The sequence below is a fragment of the Alternaria conjuncta genome (assembly GCF_024043145.1).
Source record: "Alternaria conjuncta strain BMP 0040 chromosome Unknown scaffold_3, whole genome shotgun sequence".
Lineage (NCBI taxonomy): Eukaryota > Fungi > Ascomycota > Dothideomycetes > Pleosporales > Pleosporaceae > Alternaria > Alternaria conjuncta.
The window spans coordinates 351288-369405 of NW_026250092.1; the positions used below are offsets into that span (position 1 = coordinate 351288).

Here is an 18118-nt window from a genome sequence, read left to right on the forward strand (position 1 = left end):
AGGTGAGACCGCTACCTTGCGTTCCCGAGCCAGATGTTATAATCTTGCCGCCTGAATAAATCTGCATTCACCGAGACGCAAAAAAGGAACAGCGCTAGCGATATTGTGCCCTGCCACTTAACAACAACAGCCCAAACCTTCCCCACAAACCAAAGCCGCAATCGTTGCGCCCACGACTCAGCCAAGATGGCGCACTCTCCTACCAATTCAGGACTCAAGAACATGCGCGACTTCTTTACACGCAGCGAGAAGGAGAAGATCTCACCTGAGCTCAAACAAGCACTGTCGCTACTGCAACTCCCCAACTTGGACAGCCTCGAAGAGCGCTTTCTCGCGACCGCTGCGTTTCTAGAGCCATGGGCCGTATTCCGCGATTCGATATTCCTGCGTCAACCGGAGGCGGTACCACGTGCAACGGCGATAGCCAGAGAGGAGGGGGAGGACGGTGTGTCTCGCACAGACCTGTTGTGGTTTTATACACGATTCGACGAAGGTGTACACCGTTATGACCCACGCGCCGACAAGTACAGCGCGGAGTACACATCAGACTTCAGCGTGCATGGAGTGATCGACAAGAGTGATTGGACTGTGGAGGCGTACGAGAAACACCTCTTCGCCTGGTTGCTGCAGGTATTCAAGGTCGGCAAGTCGCGCAATCCGTGGAACATTGACTACTTCGAGCTCCGCAACATCTGCACAGCCTGGGAAGCAGTCTTTGTGCCGATCGTCAATGCTGTTCGCGCTTCCTACAGTGTCAAAGGCCGACGACACTACGGTCGCCTCGCGCTTTACATCGAAGAGCGGTGCCCATCTGGTCTCGCTTTTCCCAAGGACAACGTTTTGGTACCTGGAGGAAGCCTGATGTCGCCCACGCCGTACCGCATAATCTCCTTGCCGAAGAAGGTCGTCAGTGATGAAGGCGCAACATTCCACAAGCGTGTTGGCGGTGCTGGAGTGTTCACGCGAAAGCAGTACGACGACGCCGAGAAGGAGCTTCGCGATGTGTACCCTCAGTATGGCGGTTTGGTTGAACGGCCCAAGTTCAAACATAAGATGGAGGAGTGGTTGAATGAACAGCGAGCCCGAGCAGAACGCAGGAAGGCCGCAGAGAAGACGGGCGAAGTGAGGGCCTTCCAGCCCCAGGTGGTAAAGCGTGACGGTAGCCGGAGCCCAGGAAAGAGCAGCTCTCCCGATAAGGACCGCAGCAGACAAGACCAGGATGGCAGCGAGAGCCCAATCAGACGGTACTCAGATAGCATCCGCCGCTCGCTGTCTCGAGGCATGTCCAGAATGGCGTCGAAGGAGGAGCCGAAGAGTCCGCTGCATGGTGTAACACGACAGATCCATCTACCTGATGAAACACCAGCTTATCGCCCTTCCGAGCCCTCGTCAACCGAGAGGCATGTGAGTGGCGCCTCAACGGATACCACTATCATCACGCCATGGCCCCGTCCTGATACAGTGCGCAAGCCATCTGACCAGAGTGTGTACACGTCAACCCATATTTCAGACACTCTCATCCTTCCCGATAGCCATCAGCGCATGCAGATGTGCGACGACACGGACGAATCGATACATTCGCCCATGGGCCAGTTGAGTGCTCTACCACAGCCGCTGCACCACAAGTACCAGCCTGAGATGCGGGTCGCGCCAACGATCGAGAAGGGAAGAGCACACCAGGATGCACGGGTTCCAAGCTACGAGGGCAGTGGTTGGGACGACGAGATCTCGTTGACAAAGCTCAAAACTGTACGCGAGGACACTGCGAGAGATCCGCAACGCGTTCAGCCCTCAAAGCCAGTCACGAGGCTTCCTGTGCCTATTAAGCCAACTGCATATACCGGCGATCTGCGTATCGCGTCGAACGACATCCATCGCAAGGCGACACCAAACCCTCTTGCGTGGCCGGGTACTTCTCCGCCCAGAGCAGTACCATGGCCCGGAATGGAGCATACCGTTCCGTCCGTGTCATCCAGAAGCCCCGAGCGATGGAACAGTACACGTGGGCTGGCCAGCAGCGCTCGTCCTCAACAGCTATTGCGCGATGAGTCTGATCGCAGCGTTACGCGCATCGTTTCGAAAGAAAATATTCGCTCCGTGCTCAAGGGTAACTCTCGTGATAGCTCAGCAGAAGATCTACCTCTGCCGCCTCCCGTACCGATGCTCCCAGGGCAGAATAGAACGATGAGTCCTGCTGGCGCTAGGTTGCAGACGTACAACACAAATCTATTCCCGCGTCGAGAAGAGCGCAGAGGAACTCCAGTCGGTGGGTGGGTTGGTGCGGACAAGAGCAGAGGTGCACATGGCGGTCCTTTTGAGCTAGATATGCTTGATGGGGCGAATTCTGGCCAGGGTGTTCAGAGCAGGACTGCAGGAGGCGATACACGATACCATGAGGAATACCATGGCAGGCATGAGCCTGACGACCGTCGCAGTCTCGAGAAATGGATCTGAGGTTGTGGTGCCGTCAAAACACCATATGACAAAAACACTCGTCGTTTGACCGTAAATAGCTCCTTTCAGCCTTGGATCTTATTTTGTAACTGCCGACTTGGCGTTGGGAAGTGAGGCATTTGGTCTCGGGATCTTGTTCAAGGGTGTTCGGTTGCGCGCTGTTACGGCAGGTGCTGGACGATGACAGACTGTAGGGAGACTTCAGGGAGCAATAAAACTAAACGATAGAGAACAACGAGAACTCGGGATGAGATGCACAACCGTCGTGAAGACTTGATTGCGGCCTGTGAGGGATGATGAGTGGAGGTTTGAGGACGCGCAGCACTCGCAGCCGCCGAACGAACGCGAGAATGTCACGCTAGCAAATCCAGCCTCCGGCACGTGACTGCTCATGAGATCACGTCCTATATGATATCTTTCTATACTGTAGATGCAGTAACAGGAATGCTTCATCGCCCGGAAATTCAGCATCTGCTCAGCAGGTTGCTAGCTTGATTCGTACCCTGATCCATCCTATGGTACGAGACACCGCCCACGTATCCGAGAAGTACCTAGGTAGGCAGTATTACTATAACTTCCGCCTTGACTCAAGTGCTAATAAAGACGTTTAGCGAGCGCATATGCTTTATGTGACAAACGCGCAACTCAACAAGTATACCGATCACAACGTGGAAGCTTCGACTAGTAAGTGATGTTCTGTGTTGAGGGGAGCCGGTGCCGCGAGAGAAAGGTGGGGTCAGCCTGCGGTTGTAATCGCTCCCAGCCTCCTCACCTACATTTTGGTTGCTCCCGTCCTCGAGTACCTATGCGCCAACACTCTCTTATACGAATGAAATCCTACATACAACGTTTTGCTGGACGCCAAGATGCCCAGACACAGGCAGGAAAAGAAGCAGGTCCCCGAAGGCTCGAGCGCAAACGCTAATTCGAAGACGTCACCGCAGTTTACCGGACTGGCCGCTGAATTGGTGGCACACATCACGTTGTTCCTTCCACAGGTTGATCTTCTCAATCTAAGCTTGACATGTAAGACTCTTCGACAGCATGCAGAGCCGGCACTCTACCGAGAGTATATTCAACCGCATGGTAGTCCACTCTCGTCATTCGTCGGCAGAATCGTAGCGAGGCCAGACATTGGCGAGAAATATGTCCGTAGAGTAGAATTACATTCGTGGATTACGAGGATCTCGAAACCCCGTCCAAAGCTTATGTCCCGACAAGAGTACGACAAATTTACGGAAGCTGCAAAGGCTGCGCAAGTCATTGATGTCATCGTCCCGTATGAAGCCGCAGGGGCGACCGCAGAGGAGGCTGCTAGCCACCACAATCAGAAATGGTTCCAGGATCTCTTAGCCATCGAAGGACTATCGCTGGACAATCTTCCTGAACCTCCATACGATCCCCCGTACGATCTGTTGTTCTGTCGTACTCTGCGTGCTGGGTACGAAGATGCATTGGTCGCGCTGATGCTAGCTCTGCTACCAAATCTTCGCATACTTGAGTTGCGCGCCTTTCCGACGGATGCTTTGGAATTTCTACTACCTTGGAACTTACCCGCACACGGGTTTTCCCAGCTGGTCAGAATCACAGCGACCAACGATTGCGCAGAATCATGGCCCTCGACGTTTTTGCAAGATATTCTGGGCAATACCACACTACAAACCATTGAGCTGGCCCGAGTAAGCTTATGGTACAATAGTCCGAATGGTCCCCTCCAGGTCCCAGGCTTTTCTGAACCCTTGGGATGCACAACACTTACAACGCTCCATCTTCCCAACTCTGCCATCACAGGCGAGGAAATGCAAAAGTTGTTGTCCGCCTCCTCTCGGTTGAAACGGCTTTATTATTCATACAACCCGTACTTAAGCCCTGGAGGTTGTACAGCAGCGGAGCTCATCACTTTGCTTGAACCTTTAAAGCATACGTTGGAGGAGTTGTTTCTCGATATTGTCCACATGCCAATAAGTCTGGCCGATCTGGACGATGAGAACGAGGAAGACGAAGAGCAACATAGTTCTGACCATCTGGTTGACTCGCTGAGCCACTTCACCGCCTTGAGGCGATTGGATACCACTGCTGATGTATGGAGGATGCTGGATGAAATGACTGTTGCGAATGCATACGAGTGGGGTCCTACGGATGTCTCGATCGCAGTATCAGACCGCTGGTGCTTGCGATTACCTCAGCACCTGGAGCTTTTGTGCCTACACATGAACGAGGACAACGCTCCGGCAGATCCCCGCCAACTATATGATCTGATCACCACCCAAGAGCAGGTGCTACCTGAGCTAAAAGAGCTCTGGATACGGGTTGAAACTAAAGAAGATCGAACCCACTTTATAGACACATTTTCTATGCTCGCCGAAAAAGAAGAGCACCCCCGATTGTACACACAGTACCCCCTGCTAGTCAAAATCGAGCTTGCTTCTGAGCTATCTGGTCCTATAGAAACAACCTTCCACGACTGGCGACACCCCAAGGAAAGGTCTCGTACAACGTGGGGTGGGCATATGTACGTGCTTGAGCCAGGTAGAGTCCAGACAGACGATGAACACGATACGTGGATACGACAAGTGACTGGAGAAGCCAAATCCTTTGACACAGGAGGTTATTTATCTGAAGAAGATATCGACATAGGCATGCTGGCTGGAGCATGGTGATATACGTTAGACGATGAATGGAGAGTTCCGTCGGATGTTCGATGGGAGTGGGAACTTGCGTGCACCTTCAAATTTGTGCCATGAATGTTAGTAACATTTATATAATCATGGCTGCAAGCATCGTGCTTGAGCTCATGAGTATTTCTCAATGTCTCGTTGTGCGATCTTCCTCGAGGCCAGTATTGGCTTGTAACCGCGCAAAGTCGAGTGCGCAGGCCATCGTCTTCAGGCTAAACTGTCGTTACAAATGTCACAAGTCCAATCGAATATGAACACAGACATGACAAATGTATCGCGCTTTGCAGGATAAAAATATACAGTCTCAGCCATCTCAACCCGCTTCGGCGATGGTGGGACACGCTATACCTGTTCGAGTTACAGCGGAACGCGCTACCGTCATCGATTCACCGCAACCAGCCTATTCAGCGTCGCTCACTCAGTTTGGCGTCTCACAACCGTCTTGCCGACATTTGCTCATCTGAATCTCGAATTTGATGCGGATGCGCCTCCTGTCAGACTAAAATAGGTGGACGGGACGGGGCGTTCTCATCTTGCGGATCAACAACCGCCGTCACCGCCTGATTCTCTGCCAGCTGCTATCTCATCGCGCAATTTCAACATGGGTAGTCTACTTTCTTCGAAGGTCGCGGATGACTGGAAGAGCGATGCGCGCTGCGCTATGGAAGATTCAAGATTCTGCGTTATATGTGGTGGTCCTTTCGATGTCGAAGGCGATGTTTACAACATCGACCCAAAAGACATGCGGTTCCAGGTAAACCATCTCTTTGAAACAAGCGTTACAGACTGCTGATATTTCGCGCATCGTAGTGGTTGTACAGCCTTCGTCTTCTTGGTAGCATCGAAGATGTAGCTGAACATACGGTAGCTAGCGAAGGATCGACGTAAGAAGCGGCTCTCAACTATCTTCACGCGCTAAAGTCCGGACAAGGCCGATCAACGTGTCTGAAATACCAGGTATCTTCCTCTCCGAGATTGCGTCCTTCAACATGGCTGGTTCGGGCTACTTTCGAATTGTTGGCGACGCTGGCCAAGATGATATCTGGCTCGACGCTTTGTGTTATGCACCGGATTACCGAACCTTGTTCCCATTACATGAATCGTGTATCGCGATCAGTTGTCGAGCCATTGACCACTTCGACTCCAGAAGGAAGGATGCCGTGCCGACGTCTGCTCTTAAACTGCTGTATCGTCTGTTGAGTGCGCGTTTCATTCGACGAAAATGCCGTATAGACGAGCCACTCGAGACATCAAACGACATTTTTGATCTTTGTTCTTCTTCATGCGATTATGGACCTAGGAGCGCATTGGCTTTGAGCAGGCTAGAATGTTGGGGCGCAAAGTATGATGTAGGCAACCACAATATGTCCTTCAAGCTCGCCATTAATGATTCACAGAAGTTCTACACCGATCCCATCGAAGTGGGAGATATTGCCTTTTTCGTACATAAAGTATTGCAGACTTCGCCGCGTCGTAGAGAAGAATCCAAGTGTACGCCAAAAGCAACGCGCGAACCCCAAAGATTGGAGCGCCTGCCGACGGAATTATTGGATGTGGTGTGCAGCTACCTTCCAATACAGTCTGTCATAGCACTCCATTGTACCTCAAAGATGCTGGCTCTGCAGATACCACTCGATTCCGCTTTCTGGCGAGACAGCCTCCGGGACGGAAGTCTACATCCGCATGTTTGGGATCTGGACACCAAGTGGATCGAGCAGCATCTTACTACTCCACATGCAGCACTTCTGGACCCTACTGCTTGCTGGGACTGGAAGTTTGCCGCGAAGCTTCTTGCGAAGAAACGCTTTCGGGTCAGTGGATGTGACGAGCGTCTACTTGACGTGCCTGACGGACTTTGGAACAGGTGTAGGATATGGGCTACTATCGAGGAAGCCTTAGGAGAGCAAGAAAGAGAAAGGTCGGAGAACTAGCGGACTAGGTTCAAAGGCGTAGTCATAAGACTGTCTGAAACCCAAGCAATCGCGACATCAAGCGGCTCCTGACCGTCAATCAGTCCAAGGAAACGACGCCTGCTCATGGAGAAAGGTTTGCATAGATGTGCACCTTCTGCGACTTCTTGCAACACGGCCACCGACCATCGCAACCAACGCTCAAGAAATTTGACGGCCTTTGCGTTCAGGGCCGTGCTAGCGAGGCGACAAATTTAGGCCAGCTTTCGGCAAACTGCCCGTAGAAGTCGCAAGACGCACTGGTCACAAACAAGTACGCGGCCCGTTCACGCAGCGCTCTTGTCAACGGTTCGACATCTTTTTGCGGAACTGAATGTATCATATACGCAGTACGAGACCGTTCGTACGGCGAAGTAGCAAGCCACTCTTGGTACTCTTCGGTCACGAACTCCTTGTAGGCTGTTTCCACCACTACTGTGACCTCTGGTCCCGGAGTCGCGAGCTCAGTACTGACTGCTGTGCCAGGATTGTGAATGATCTTGGCCTAGTCAGCTTGGGTAACTCTCATCCGTCCAGCATGGATAAATGAAGACTTGCCATTCTCTCCTCCGCGACGCCAGCAAGGACATGCGCTCTGCGATCAACGGTGTCGAGGTAGCTCTTGACTTCCTCCGAGTACAAATTCACTGTTTCATCAAGGAAGATGCCGTCCACTCTATACCCACTGTTCTCTCGACCTCTTCTATCATACGATTCGATATCATCAAGGATGTCTTGAACAGGCCGTTTGCAATAGGTTGTACGCACGTAGCCCAGGGTGGTGACGTTCGGCAATGCATTTAGCCGCGGTATCTCCCGGAGATAGTCCTCATTCGGCCACCACGGTGCAGCACCCGGTCCGCTGTTTGGATTGGCGATTACCAGAAACTGAACATCCGGCGCCGCGGCGATGCTGAGAGAAGTCAGTGAAACTTCGTGTTAGCGGTGAAGGAAACACTACGCTGTATAGAGAGGATCCCATGCACCCGGATGGGGGTAAATGTAAAGCGGAAGAAGTATCTTTGAACGGAGATCTGGCGACATTGTAACGTGGAAGGGGTAGATGTGTGAAGAGGAAGAGGTGGCATCACGAATCTTAATGAAGCGCCGACTAACCACAAATAGCAACCCGCAATGCACCACCTCTCTTACAAAACATATGTCTGTTTACTTACTGCGACGACAATGCGCGCCACTCAGTTCCGCCGGTGGACGATTCTTGAACGTGCACCACGTTTTTAGACCAAACCTTGGACAACAATGCACATTGGACGTCGGAAGCTGCCTATGGGAAGATCTTCTTCTCGCATGCCGTATTGGGGGACCTCACCAGCTCCCGACGTCGGCATCCGACTAACAGGGCCGTCTTACACAAGCACCATACAAGAAAAGAAAAACTAAATAGGTCTAGGGCCTATGTTAACGTTAGCTTACTTATTTCGTATGTTTCTATATTAATGTAGGCTGCAGATCGCTTCCGCCGAAACCTTCGGCGGAAGCATGTGCCAAGCGCTCGCCCTCCATTCGTCCTCCGACGAACATCTACTCAGCCAAAGAAATCGGAGCTTTGCTCGAAGAACCGAATCATGTATTCGTCCGTACATCAGTATATGTGTGGCACTTCTGCTACTCTCCTTTACCGCTGCAAATTGTCCCCTTAACACTCCCGCCAACATCGTCCTTAGTTTCGACTACAGATGCACACGATGAACGAACACAACTTACACACCTCGATCGCATTCGATGCAACAGCGCAATCGGCTGGTGGCGTCGTGAGACCAGAAAACATCGCTGAGGAGAAGACGCAGCAGCAGAACAACCAAGGCATCGAGGAAGATGTCAAATCTGAACAAGACGAGAAGCCTGATGATATCAAAGAAGAATATCCGAGTGGCATACTGCTGGTGCCCATATTGATTGCCATACTCTGCGCAGTCTTTCTTACAGCCCTGGATATGACAATTCTTGGAACAGCCATTCCCAAGATCACAGACGAATTTGGAGGTCTTAACATGGTTTCATGGGTGAGCTTTTACACGCTCGCTCTGGCTACTTGAGTGCTTGAATACTGACATGTCTTAGTATGGTTCCGCGTACTTCATGACGTTCGGCGGTTTCCAGTCCATGTCTGGCAAGTTCTACCGCTACTTCCCACTCAAGTGGTCCTTCCTGGGTGCCATTTTCGTCTTTGAAATGGGAAGCTTGATCTGCGCCGTCGCTCCAAATTCTATAACTTTCGTCGTTGGCCGCGCAATCGCTGGTGTCGGCTCCGCCGGCGTAGTAACTGGGGCGTTCACTATGGCGGCGTTCGCGGCAGAGCCTAAACGGCGACCAGCTCTAATGGGGATTGTTGGTGCTGTATATGGCCTTTCCAGCGTCGTCGGTCCGCTTTTGGGAGGAGTCTTCGCGGACACAGTGAGCTGGCGATGGTGGTAGGTTCATGTTTTCTCATGACTGTTCCGCTCACATGCTAATTATGGCACAGCTTCTACATCAACCTTCCTATCGGCGGCGCCTCTGCAGCACTGATCCTATTCACTTACAAGACTCCACCACAAGCTGTCATTACCCAAGCGACTTGGAAGGAAAAGCTCTTGCAAATGGATCCTCTCGGCATTGCGCTCGTGATGGGTGGCATCGTTGCATACATCTTAGCATTCGAAAATGGCGGCCAGAAGCGACCTTGGAACAGCAGCTACGTCATCGGCCTATTAGTAGGCTTCGTCGTTATCGCAATTACCTTCATTACATGGGAGATCTTCAACGGCGAGCGTTCGATGCTTCCACCCCGACTTCTCCGCGAGCGAACACTATGGCAGCCATCTGCCTTCATCTTCTTCTTCTCATCATCATATCTCGTCTTGCTGTACTACCTACCTCTCTATTTTCAGAGCGTCGACAACCGTAGCGCAATCAATTCGGGTGTACTGAACCTTCCACTGGTCCTCGCAATGGTGTTGGGTAGCATCGTCAGTGGCGGTGTTGTCTCAAAGACAGGCTATGCTGCACCTTTCATGATTGGCGGTGCCTTTCTAGCGACTATCGCTACCGGTCTAATGTATACATTCGACATTGGTACTGGGCTGGGCAAATGGATTGGCTATCAGGCCTTTTACGGTATTGCAGTCGGGTTAGGCTTCCAGATGGCCATCAATACTGGTCAGGCCAATGCAAAGGCAGAGGACATGTCCTCAGCGACGGCAACGATCTTTTGTATGCATACCAGCTCTTTTCACATAGAATCAACTAACACATCGCAGTTTTCCAAACCATCGGCGGTGCATTCTCGTTGACTGCGGCTCAGTCTGGATTTGTCAATCGCATGATCAACACGCTTGCGAGCACAGCACCGAACGTGAACCCGCTGGCAGTAATTGGATCTGGTGCGACCCAACTTCGGGACAACTTCGCCGCGGAAGACATAGCAGGCATAGTGGTCGCATACATGGCGGGCATCAGGATCGCGCTCGTTATTGCGACCGCTTTGGCTGGTGCAGCTGCCGTGGCTGCCGTATTGGTACCCTTCAAGAGGCTGAACATGGAACAGGTGCAGGCCGGAGCCGCGTAGAGCACACGCGCTACGTCTGGGTAGGGATGCACGACAAATCGCCCGCACTTGCTACCGACGCGACGCTATCGCTGGGGTCGTGCTGGACATACCTGGATTGTACTTTTGGCGATGCTTGGACATGCATCGCCTTGACACGTTTGAGGCATGTGTGTTGTCTGATCTTGTAATAGTAGAGATATTCATAGAATTGTAATCAAAACGCGACCGCTTTCTAGCCAGGCCAACGAAAGTCCGTTGCGCATCGACTCAATGATGTGGTGGCTGGGTGTTGGCCTTGCTGATGCCTGAAGGATGTGTTCGGCGGAGAACCTTCCGCCGAGGTCTCGGTGATTGCCCTCACTCTTTTCCTTTCGCCCCTAAGTTACTAACTTCTCCCTATGTCACCATCATCGCATCTGTTTATGATACGATGCCAGCAACAAATTCACTAGATCCAAGCGTGCCACACGTTTGGTCGCTTTGCTCGAGAGGAGGTACCGTGCCCTCAACTCAGGCTACTGTCACCAGCCATGGAAGGCTCACCGGGATCATCCGTCAATGACGCCGACACCACCAACTTCGAGCCTCACAGCAAGCGGCGCAAACTTCGGAAAGGAACAACAAGCTGCTGGCATTGCAAGAAGCGAAAGGTCAAATGCACATTTGATGCGACGTCTGACACCATATGTGTAGCATGTCGCCGTCGGAAGGTGCCATGCGTTCTCCAGACTCAGCCGGAAGAGGAATTCCTTGGAGGCAACGATAGCAGTCAAGAAGCATCACTGCTGCGTCCTAGTAGAGGCTCAAACAATATCGCCAATGCTCCTGATATTCCATATGAGCATCTTCTCCAACGCTTGCAAAGGGCAGAAGCATTGCTTGCGCGATCGGAAAATCCAGGAGACGACGCAACAATCAGCCATGTGCAGCTTCCAACACCTAGCTCAGCCGCGCTGACACCGGAACAACCTCTTCTACAAACGGAAGACGGCGAGAGCATATCATCCGCCCTACGTCGAGCGTATCCACCGCAACAAGATCTGGAGCTCTTGTGCAAGACCGATCGCAACGCGACCTTGTACAGCTACCAATGTCTCACGACATCCATCGACCCCTCACAAAACGAATCATTGGACATTGCCGACGATCTGGCTACAATTCCTGACCATTCGAGTATACCTCCGGTTCTGATCGCTAGGCATATGCTCATCCTCGCCCTTATGCTACAGTACTTTCGGTGCAACAAGGGCGATTGCATCTCAGGGGATCCAGGTGTCCTCGCCACTCGCTTGGTGGAAACAGTTGTTCGTTTGGTCGTCACCAAAGACCATCTGATAGGCTGCATCGAAGGACTAGAATGTATCGTTTACGAAGCCACCTTCCAATCCAACGCCGGCAACCTTCGGCGAGCTTGGATCGCCTTCAGAAGAGCCATGGTGTTTGCGCAGCTGATGAGACTGGATACATCAAGCCCTCCGCCTGTCAAGTATCTGGAGAGCAAGCACAGGGTGGACCCTAAATTCCTTTGGTTCCGGATTGTTCATATGGACAGCTATCTTAGCCTGATGCTTGGTCTACCTCATGGGGGCCAAAAGATGAGCGTGGAGAACTCCATTCCTGGGACCAGTGTAAGCTGTCGAATAGACCGAGCACATACTCTCATCGCCTGTGGTATCGTTGACCGCAACCGAGGAGACCCACACCAGAATATCGAAGCTACCCGTAAAATAGATCGCGACCTCCAGAACGTCGCGGCATCAGTTCCTGACAAGTACTGGCTCGCACCCAGTTTTACTGGTCTCCAACCAAATGCAAGAGAGACTTTTGAGGAACTAATGCGGCTTCGAAGTCAGATCTACCAGTACAATCTGCTTCACCTCCTCCATCTGCCTTTCCTCATACGCTGCGCCACAGGATCTGACTTCCACATGTACGCCAAGATCACCTGCATCAACGCGGCCCGAGAGATTCTCACAAGATTCGTCGCATTTCACAATTTCCGGCCCATCTCTACCCAATCGTGCCATACAGCCGACTTCTTTGCGCTGATGGCGGGTATGACAATACTGATCGCGCACATAGACAGCAGGCGCTGGAAGGATCAAAGTTTTCTAGTGCACCAGCGACCCGGTGATCGCGCGATGGTAGAGCAGCTTGTCGAAAAGCTGGAACTCGTCGAGACACAGACGAACGATCCTCTCACGGGCAAGAGCGCTGAGCAACTTCGTAACTTGCTGCTGATTGAAAGCGACGCCGCGCGTGGATTCAGTCACAGCAGCGAGAGCACGGTTAATCGGCTTGAAGAGGGCTGCGGCGAACAGTTTCAGCTCTCAATTCCATATTTTGGGATCATCAAGATTGGTGCGAACGGCATCACCAAGCAATGGCCAGGTTCCCAGACTTCTAGTGCGGTAATGTTTGATGTGCCCTCTGATTTGAACGCAGTGGGTGTCGATGACAACATTGCTTCGTTCGGTCAGGATATTAACGGCAATCCGTCATCCAACCTGCTGATACCAGAATCGGGCACGCAGCACTCTCAGTCAATGCCACTAGCACTTCATGATGATATCTTCGACACGTCGCAATATTATCCAGGGTGGGCCGCCGGAACGGACGATTGGGCGCTTCAAGGTGTAGACGCAGCATTCTTTGAGTCACTGATGGGAGGAGTCGGAAATTGGGATGACACACTACTAGGGAGTAGTTAGACTCGGTAATAGTATTAAGCTGTGCTTCTGGGTATACATCGTCTAGATTCTAGGCTCCCAAAACATGAACTAGTCGTGTTGCGCCTTGTCCAACAACTCCTTCAATATCTTTGCCGTGCTCCTCATACCCTGCAGCGCGTTCTCGTCCGGCCCTTGTCCTGGTGTCCACGTCGCATGTGCAAAGTCAATCATCTTGACTTCGGCTAGCTTAGGCACAGTCTCCTCGTCGTCCTCATCCTCGTCTTCGGGATGCGCGGAACGTAGCTTCTGCTTGGTGTTTGCATACTCGTCTACATCACCCTCATAAACCAATAATATGCTTGCGCTGTACATCCTGCTCTCTTTGCTTTCGAAGACCTCTTGAATGTCCTTGACCTCACCCAAAAAGTAAGCGAGCACCTCCCTCGCCCGGTCAAGCTCCGCTTCTGACTTGGCGCCGGGAAAGATGTAGTCTGTGAAGCCCTCGCCAACATCTTCGGCGCTAAATTTGCGTCCATACATTTTGTTGTACACCCAATAGCCGCCCTCCTTATCCGTCTCAACATACTCCTTGAGATCTTCCGGAACCTCAGGTACCTCAGCTCCCTTGTATGTGCGCATGCCTGCTATCCGGAAACCCAGGCTGCCGCTTGTAGTCTCTTTGCTCACAGCATCTAGCCGCGCTCTCTTTTCCGGCTTCGCAGCCTCGTCCCACAACTGCGCGCCAAGCTTCAGATCCAGAACATTCGGCTTCTTGAAGCCGTGTGTAATGTTCTCTAGTACTATGTGAAGATCGGTCGCGAGCTTTTTGCCATGCAGGCGCTCGATTGTACCATCCGCCGTTTGTATGGTGCCGCTTTCGACGGACTCGGTAGCGGCGGTCTGGTCGGCTGAGAGGGAGAGCTGGCCCATGAAGGTGGGGAGATGGCGCGCGAGGTCTGGGTGGTCGGCGAGGGATTCGTAGAAGTCAATTTCAGCGAGGGTGCATGGTTTTACTACTACGCCGCCGGATGGGTCGCTGAGCACGCCGTCGCTGGTGTTGTGTTAGTCTGGTACACGAGGCTGACAGGCAGCCGGTGGAGACTTACTGGCCAGCAGCAGCACTGCCATATGCTACGAGTTTCGACGCGTCATATTGTTTGGAGGCCATGTTCCTTGGTCTGTATAGAGGGTTTGGTCGGGATATCAGTATGATTGTACTCGTGGTTAGTGTCTAGGTGGAAGATACATGGCGGGCTGGCCCCACGGGTGTTTCAGGGTCCTCCGTCACGAGTCAGCCAATGCTGTCATCACCAAATTCATTATTCGTGTGCTGAGTATCATCCAGTAGCGTGAGTGTGAGTGTATGACTTGCATGTCTTCTACACGACTCTATTGCCGGGCACAATGTGAAATTCTATTGCAGATATGATCTCGCTGAACTATCGTAGCGGCACGCCCGAGGAAATGTCGCATGCGTCGCAATTAACCAAGTCGACATCTCACCGTGGTGTTGCCCGCATCCGTCAAATCTTTGGCGATGCACTCACCGTATGAGGCGTTTGTATGAACGAAAAGTCCGTAATAGGAAGCTACGACCGTCAGTATGGGCTAGTCGCGCTCTCTCACCCCCAGGTCCAGCGCAGTCACCCACGAGGCATGGTTTGCAGCTGCCTCACTAGCGCGCCGACATCCCATGCCCAATCCTCTCTATATCACCCTCTATAACCTCAAGTCTCTTTCAGTCAGCTCTTGATATCCCCGAACCTCAATACAGAGAGTAGCAACCATGGCAACCGCAATTGCAGCACCTTCTGTGGACGCAGGACCTCCCAATGGAGCCTTCTCCAACATCACTGCCACTTCTCAAGTCACCAGCACTGTGCTGGACCACCCAGATGGGGCAGAGATCCGTCGTCAAGTACGTTTCCCAGTCCCCAGTCTCGCGGTAAGTTTTTCAGATCAACTAATCGTTCTTCAAGGTGGAGTTCTACTTTTCCGATGAGAATCTCCCTACCGACAAGCACATGTTACAGTGCTGTGGCGGGCGTGAGAACATCCCCGTCTCCGTCAGTCGCATCTGTGGTTTTCAAAAGATGCGAAAATACAAGCCCAAGTCCCTAGTTTCTGCGGCTCTTCGACTGAGCGCCTTCTTGGAAGTCTCTGCTGACGGAAAGACCATCAAGCGCAAGGTTCCTCTAACCGGGAAGTGCATTTTGGATCCAGATTACTTCGATGCCGACGACGATAACGACATCGCCTATGCCCCAGGATCACGGAAGGCCAAAGCTCAGCAGCCCGCCCAGTACCCAGTACCACTACTCCCTCAAGCCAAGATCAAGCACCCTGAAGGAGTGTCCAAGAACATGCTGAAGGCTACCGGATTTGAAAAGGCGTACATGGAGCCTACTCTCACTCCTGACGAAGCCGCCGAGGAAGAGGAAATGTACGCTCCAGACAAGTCGTTCGTTGAGCGCATCGAGATTGCCATCCAGCGCTTCAAGCAAAAGCGTCGCATGCATGAGATGTACGCACATGTCTTCAACAAGCTCATGCGCTTTGGTGGAGTAGAGTCCGGTCCTCGCCAGTACCAAGGAATCTCCAAGCACGACATGAAGGAGATGGGTGCTGAGGAGATTGCGAGGGCCCTCGCCATCCACAACGTACCCTGGGACCGGTCCGATGAGAAGCGGTGGGTTGTTGACTTTGTAGCGGTCTGCAAAGCTTTCCTGTAAGCCTACCACCCCAACCTTGCCTGACGCGATGTTGACTATGACAGATCATCTTGGTACCCTGCCCACTACGGCTATGCTTCGCACGCCATCAAGAACGCTTGTCAAGTGCCCCGCTCTTTCTTCAGATATCTTCGCTTTCACCGTGTCTGCCCCGAGTTCGACGATCAGCTTGCCACTGCGCTCCAAATCTGTGACCAGGCCGAGCGGGAGCTCCCCAAGGTCAACTCCGTAGGTCTTGCCCTACCCGGAGACTTCAACAAGTCCGCTAGCGTTGTCTTCGGTGGCGCTCAGGCCGACATATATACTGGCGACAAGTCGTGGGCTGAGGACCTCAAGAAGGAAGGCCTGACTGTTTCCGAGATCGGTATCCGGAAGGAAGAGGCCAGGGTCAAGTTCGGTACTGGCATCGCGGTTCTGGGCTCGGATGCGCAGTACGATATGTTCGAGTCTGGAGATCTGCAGGTTCTCAGCAAAGAGACTGCCTATCTTGAGGTCACCGCCGTTCAACTCCCTGACGACGACACGAAGTCCGCATATGCAGAGCAGAGCAAGCTCTTCAAACACAAGCTCGGCCAGCTTGAACCTCTCGGCAAGCTCCTGTGCAAGACCTGGTACACGGATGACTGTGATGAGTGGGACCTACCCAAGGACAACAGCAAGTATCCCAACGGCAAGCCGCGCAAAGCTGGCGACGGCAAAGAGTACGAATTCTGGATTGAGGAAGACATCATCAAGGACTGTTTCGTGGGTCTGAAGATGGACGCCAACATCATGCACCTCACCGGCGGCATGACCATTCTCGACGACATCAAGGAGACCATGTGCAGCTTCTATACCTGGATCCCGAACGAGCTCTGGATGGAGCGGAAGCCCAAGGAAGTGCGCTGGTTGAAGAAGGGCATGGGTCTCGATGATGACGAGGATGAGGCTGAGATTGATGGCTCGAACAAGGAGAGTGCGGATAAGATCGCTTCCGGCGACGAGTTTGACGATGAGTAGACGGGTAGGCGAAGGCAAGCCGATAAATTCTCGTGGAGATGATGTGATGAAACGGTAGTTCGAGATACTTTGGTCGGGTCTTGTACCCAGCTGCTTAGGGTGATTCAAGGTTTGGCTCGAAAACTAAGATCTCAAGGGGGAAATTCACGATGTTTCTCCAGTTTTGCCAAGGTTCCCTCATAATACGTAATCTATCGTGAAATCGGTGACAAGATACAGTGCATCTCAATAAACTTAGGCTACACGCCTAGAACTTTCTCGATCCTAAACAAGTGGCGTTCATCGCGAAAGGTAGTGCATTCTGCGTTTGCGCAGGCCACAGGGACGCGCCTGTTCCCATGTTTGGCGTGCCTGCGCCACACCTGGACGCCTCAGTTTCACAAGAACGTACTCGCTGGCCTTTAGCCAGGACAACACCACAACACAGAAACCAGGCACGTAGCCCAAGGCCGAACGATCCGCCGATAATATCGCGCAACGAAGAAATGCCACGGCTCACGTTTGCATCGGGATATTACTTGGCCGCGACGACTATACACCACAAAGACACTTGGACGACGCCTCAACACCACGCCGTAGGGTCTGGTAAGACGCGAAGTCCCGGCGTGCGGCTACTTCGGCGAGCGGCCTCATTGCCAACACATTGGCAGCGACACACGCCATGGCTTTCGTTGGTTTGCCAAGGCCACGCCGGCGGATCATGTGGTAATTCCTGACGCGTGTGCTTGCTCCCGGGCCTTTCGTTCGAGGGTGCAACCGTGAAAGAGCGAGGTACGACTACGTGTGTGTACCGAGTTAATATCAAAGGGAGATGTACCTGGGTCGGTAGCAGTAGTGCGCGCGGCACTGCGTTGCATGGTGTGTATACCCGCCTTATCCGTCTCCCGTCTCGCATTAAAGACGTAAGTGTCGCGGGTTACCCGGCCCTACCTAGCCAGCACATGTGAGACGGACTGGGGACGTGGGAGCTGGAGGAAAGGAGACGCGCAGTGCGTGCGGAGTGGAAAGGGCCAGGGACCGCCAAGGCCTTGAGCGCTCTTAGCAAGCGGAGAACGCAGGCGGGCGTGGCTTGGGTAAAACGTGC

At 52.6% G+C, this 18118-nt stretch overlaps 6 protein-coding genes across 6 annotated transcripts; 5 read left to right on the forward strand and 1 right to left on the reverse strand.

Annotated features, from left to right (window-relative positions):
* Positions 1-186: 186 nt before the first annotated feature.
* J4E85_002085 (uncharacterized protein) lies at positions 187-2454 on the forward strand (the record flags this gene model as incomplete). The annotated part of the gene is made up of 1 exon (XM_051466365.1): positions 187-2454. One exon carries the CDS (start codon positions 187-189, stop codon positions 2452-2454), a length of 2268 nt encoding a protein of 755 aa, XP_051329220.1.
* A 1955-nt stretch (positions 2455-4409) lies between these two features.
* On the forward strand, positions 4410-5114 carry J4E85_002086 (uncharacterized protein; the record flags this gene model as incomplete). The annotated part of the gene is made up of 1 exon (XM_051466366.1): positions 4410-5114. One exon carries the CDS (start codon positions 4410-4412, stop codon positions 5112-5114), a length of 705 nt encoding a protein of 234 aa, XP_051329221.1.
* A 3673-nt stretch (positions 5115-8787) lies between these two features.
* On the forward strand, positions 8788-10649 carry J4E85_002087 (uncharacterized protein; the record flags this gene model as incomplete). The annotated part of the gene is made up of 4 exons (XM_051466367.1): positions 8788-9105; positions 9164-9513; positions 9567-10294; positions 10342-10649. 4 exons carry the CDS (start codon positions 8788-8790, stop codon positions 10647-10649), a joined length of 1704 nt encoding a protein of 567 aa, XP_051329222.1.
* Positions 10650-11161: 512 nt separating this feature from the next.
* Positions 11162-13342, forward strand: J4E85_002088 (uncharacterized protein; the record flags this gene model as incomplete). The annotated part of the gene is made up of 1 exon (XM_051466368.1): positions 11162-13342. One exon carries the CDS (start codon positions 11162-11164, stop codon positions 13340-13342), a length of 2181 nt encoding a protein of 726 aa, XP_051329223.1.
* Positions 13343-13411: 69 nt separating this feature from the next.
* Positions 13412-14471, reverse strand: J4E85_002089 (uncharacterized protein; the record flags this gene model as incomplete). Its single annotated transcript, XM_051466369.1, has 2 exons — positions 13412-14354; positions 14410-14471. The coding sequence occupies 2 exons, from the start codon at positions 14469-14471 to the stop codon at positions 13412-13414; spliced, it is 1005 nt and encodes a 334-aa protein (XP_051329224.1).
* A 618-nt stretch (positions 14472-15089) lies between these two features.
* J4E85_002090 (uncharacterized protein) lies at positions 15090-17034 on the forward strand (the record flags this gene model as incomplete). Its single annotated transcript, XM_051466370.1, has 3 exons — positions 15090-15221; positions 15283-16031; positions 16080-17034. The coding sequence occupies 3 exons, from the start codon at positions 15090-15092 to the stop codon at positions 17032-17034; spliced, it is 1836 nt and encodes a 611-aa protein (XP_051329225.1).
* Positions 17035-18118: the final 1084 nt, after the last annotated feature.